General features: G+C 37.6%; 1 protein-coding gene across 1 annotated transcript in view; it reads left to right on the top strand.

Moving 5' to 3' along the window:
• The first annotated feature begins 589 nt into the window (after window positions 1–589).
• The window catches only part of CUNH3orf33 (chromosome unknown C3orf33 homolog), a 24,607-nt gene continuing 22,954 nt past the window's right edge, over window positions 590–2,242 (top strand). Inside the window, exon 1 of the mRNA XM_004704258.2 lies at window positions 590–644. Coding sequence (XP_004704315.1) covers window positions 600–644 — 45 coding nt within the window. The 5' untranslated portion in view covers window positions 590–599. The remainder of the gene's footprint in view (window positions 645–2,242) is intronic.

The raw sequence follows: 2,242 nt of genomic DNA, 5'->3' as shown, positions 1-2,242 counted from the left end.
AAATTTCCATAGTTGCTGCACAATTTTTTTATTCCCATCAACTATGAGCATTCCAGTGGTCCACATCTTCACTAACACCTTTTCTTGTAAAAAAAATATTACTTCCCCCAACTATTTACCTATATATGTTTTCTAAAATGCTGTACTTTAAGGCTTTAGTGATAAGGTTTTCTACCAAATACTTAATTTTCCACCACTGACTAAGGCTATGATCAGAGGCACTATGGGCATTGCCCAAGAAGTCTCAGGCTGGTTTATGCCTGCAGGGAACTAAGGTTAAAGCATTGCAATCCACAGAGAACCATACATTGTTGTTATGTATATAGTTACTGTGCATGCCAGATTGCTTGGGACAGACCGGGCTTATAAAATTTTTTAAATCAAGATTAATGGAGTAAGTGGGCAATCAAAGTTTCTTTGAAAATGTAGGCCTTCAGTTGAAGGATATGAGGTATGTGGACAGAGAGAGAGAGAGAAGGGGAAGGCAATCTTTTGTTTCATTCTGTATAACTCTTTTAATTAGTATTTCAATAGTGTGAATAATAATTAGTGAGAATGAAGCCTTACTACATCTCTTTCTGTAGAACATCAGCACTGGAATGGCCATAGCTGGAATCGTGTTACTCTTCAGAAGTGTTCGAGTGGTAAGTTAAACAGTGAAAAAAGCATTATCATATGCAATGGATATTTGCTGTAATCCTACCAGCTTTCATCACAAGCACTGTATAATCTTGTTATTTATCTTGGAAGCTTTTAAGTAATATTGTAGAATAAAGGGCATATTTTAAGATCTTGATTTAAAAGCACATCCACTGGATTTTATGGGAAGAATTGCACAACTTATATTTCCATCATTGCTTCTTTTCATGCTTAACACTGAATCTTCAAAGGAATTGAGTTTGCTAGAATATTAAAATCACTAAATTTGCATTTTGCACTTTGTAGATTATTTCAAACGTGCTTTCTCTATAGTTTTTAGAATTAGATTGTAATTGAATTATGTTCCTTAAAACTGAATACTTTATGCCATTTTATGCAGCCCTATATAGGGTTTCCAAGGTTATAAATATTTAAGAGAGCAAACAGCTCATCTTTTTCCCTCAGAGTGGCTGGTGGGTTTGAACTACTGACCTTGTTGTTTGCCATACAGTGCTTTCCCAACAGTGATTTATTGCTCCTATTTACAGTATACTTCTTTCTTTCATTTCATGTCTATATCTAATTTTACACTATCATTCCCTTCATAGCAATAGTCTACTTTGGAATATCCTTTCCAACTGCTGTCTTTCCTCCCCTGTTTTTAATTGTAGACTGAGGTGTGACCAAAGACCAGAGTCTCTGGGGTCTCTTGGGTCTAGTCCCTATCCAACCAGCAAGTCTGGTCACCTTCCTGATTTTGAATTGTGTTCCACATCTTTCTTCCACTCTATCCAGGACCTTGTAATTTGAACTCTTCCAGAGCAGTTGATAGTGATCCCAGGCACCTCTAGCTCTTCTGGTTTCTGAGTTGTTAAGACCTGTGTTAGACCGGGTTGACTAGAGAAACAAATTCATGGACCTCATATGTCTAAGAGAGAACTTTATATCAAGAAGTAATTATGTATCAATAGAACATCCCAGCCCAGTCCAGATCAAATCTATACTTTCAATATTAGCCCATAAGTCCAATATTAGCCCATGAATTCCTCTTCAGTCTCACGCAGCACATGCAATGATGCTGAATACAGGAAGATCACAGGCTGCTGGGTGGTAAGTCCTGTAGATTCAATGGAAGGGATGCATCTCCAGGGCTCTGGCTGTCAGCAGTGTGACTCCATGTGGCTTGTCAACAGGAATGTATAGCAGAGAGAGTGTGGGCCACCTCTGGGGAGAAAGAGAGGGAGTTCCCAGAATCCTCATCAGAAGGCCATGCCCACAAGGAGGTGTCAGTCAGACAGTGACCTAATTGACAGGCCAGACCCCACTTCTACACTTATTTATCAAGTTGACATGAAATTATGTAACTACCACAGCCCACTCCTTGTCAATTTGACACGTTTACACGACTTCTTAGCCATGTGTAATTTCTAAAACAAAGACAATAGTAAAACCATATGTGTGCCTAAACAGAATAAAACTAAAATGCACACAGTTCAAAATGTGCCACCCTCATTTAAACATAATATTCTATAAGTGGACAAAACAAAAATATTCTTTTTTTAATCATTTTAAAAATATCATTTTATTAGGGGCTCATACAACT

The sequence above is a fragment of the Echinops telfairi genome, unplaced genomic scaffold (assembly GCF_000313985.2).
Source record: "Echinops telfairi isolate 266 unplaced genomic scaffold, ASM31398v2 ScPeMD7_7420;HRSCAF=8458, whole genome shotgun sequence".
Lineage (NCBI taxonomy): Eukaryota > Metazoa > Chordata > Mammalia > Afrosoricida > Tenrecidae > Echinops > Echinops telfairi.
This window is presented reverse-complemented; position numbering and strand designations above follow the sequence as displayed.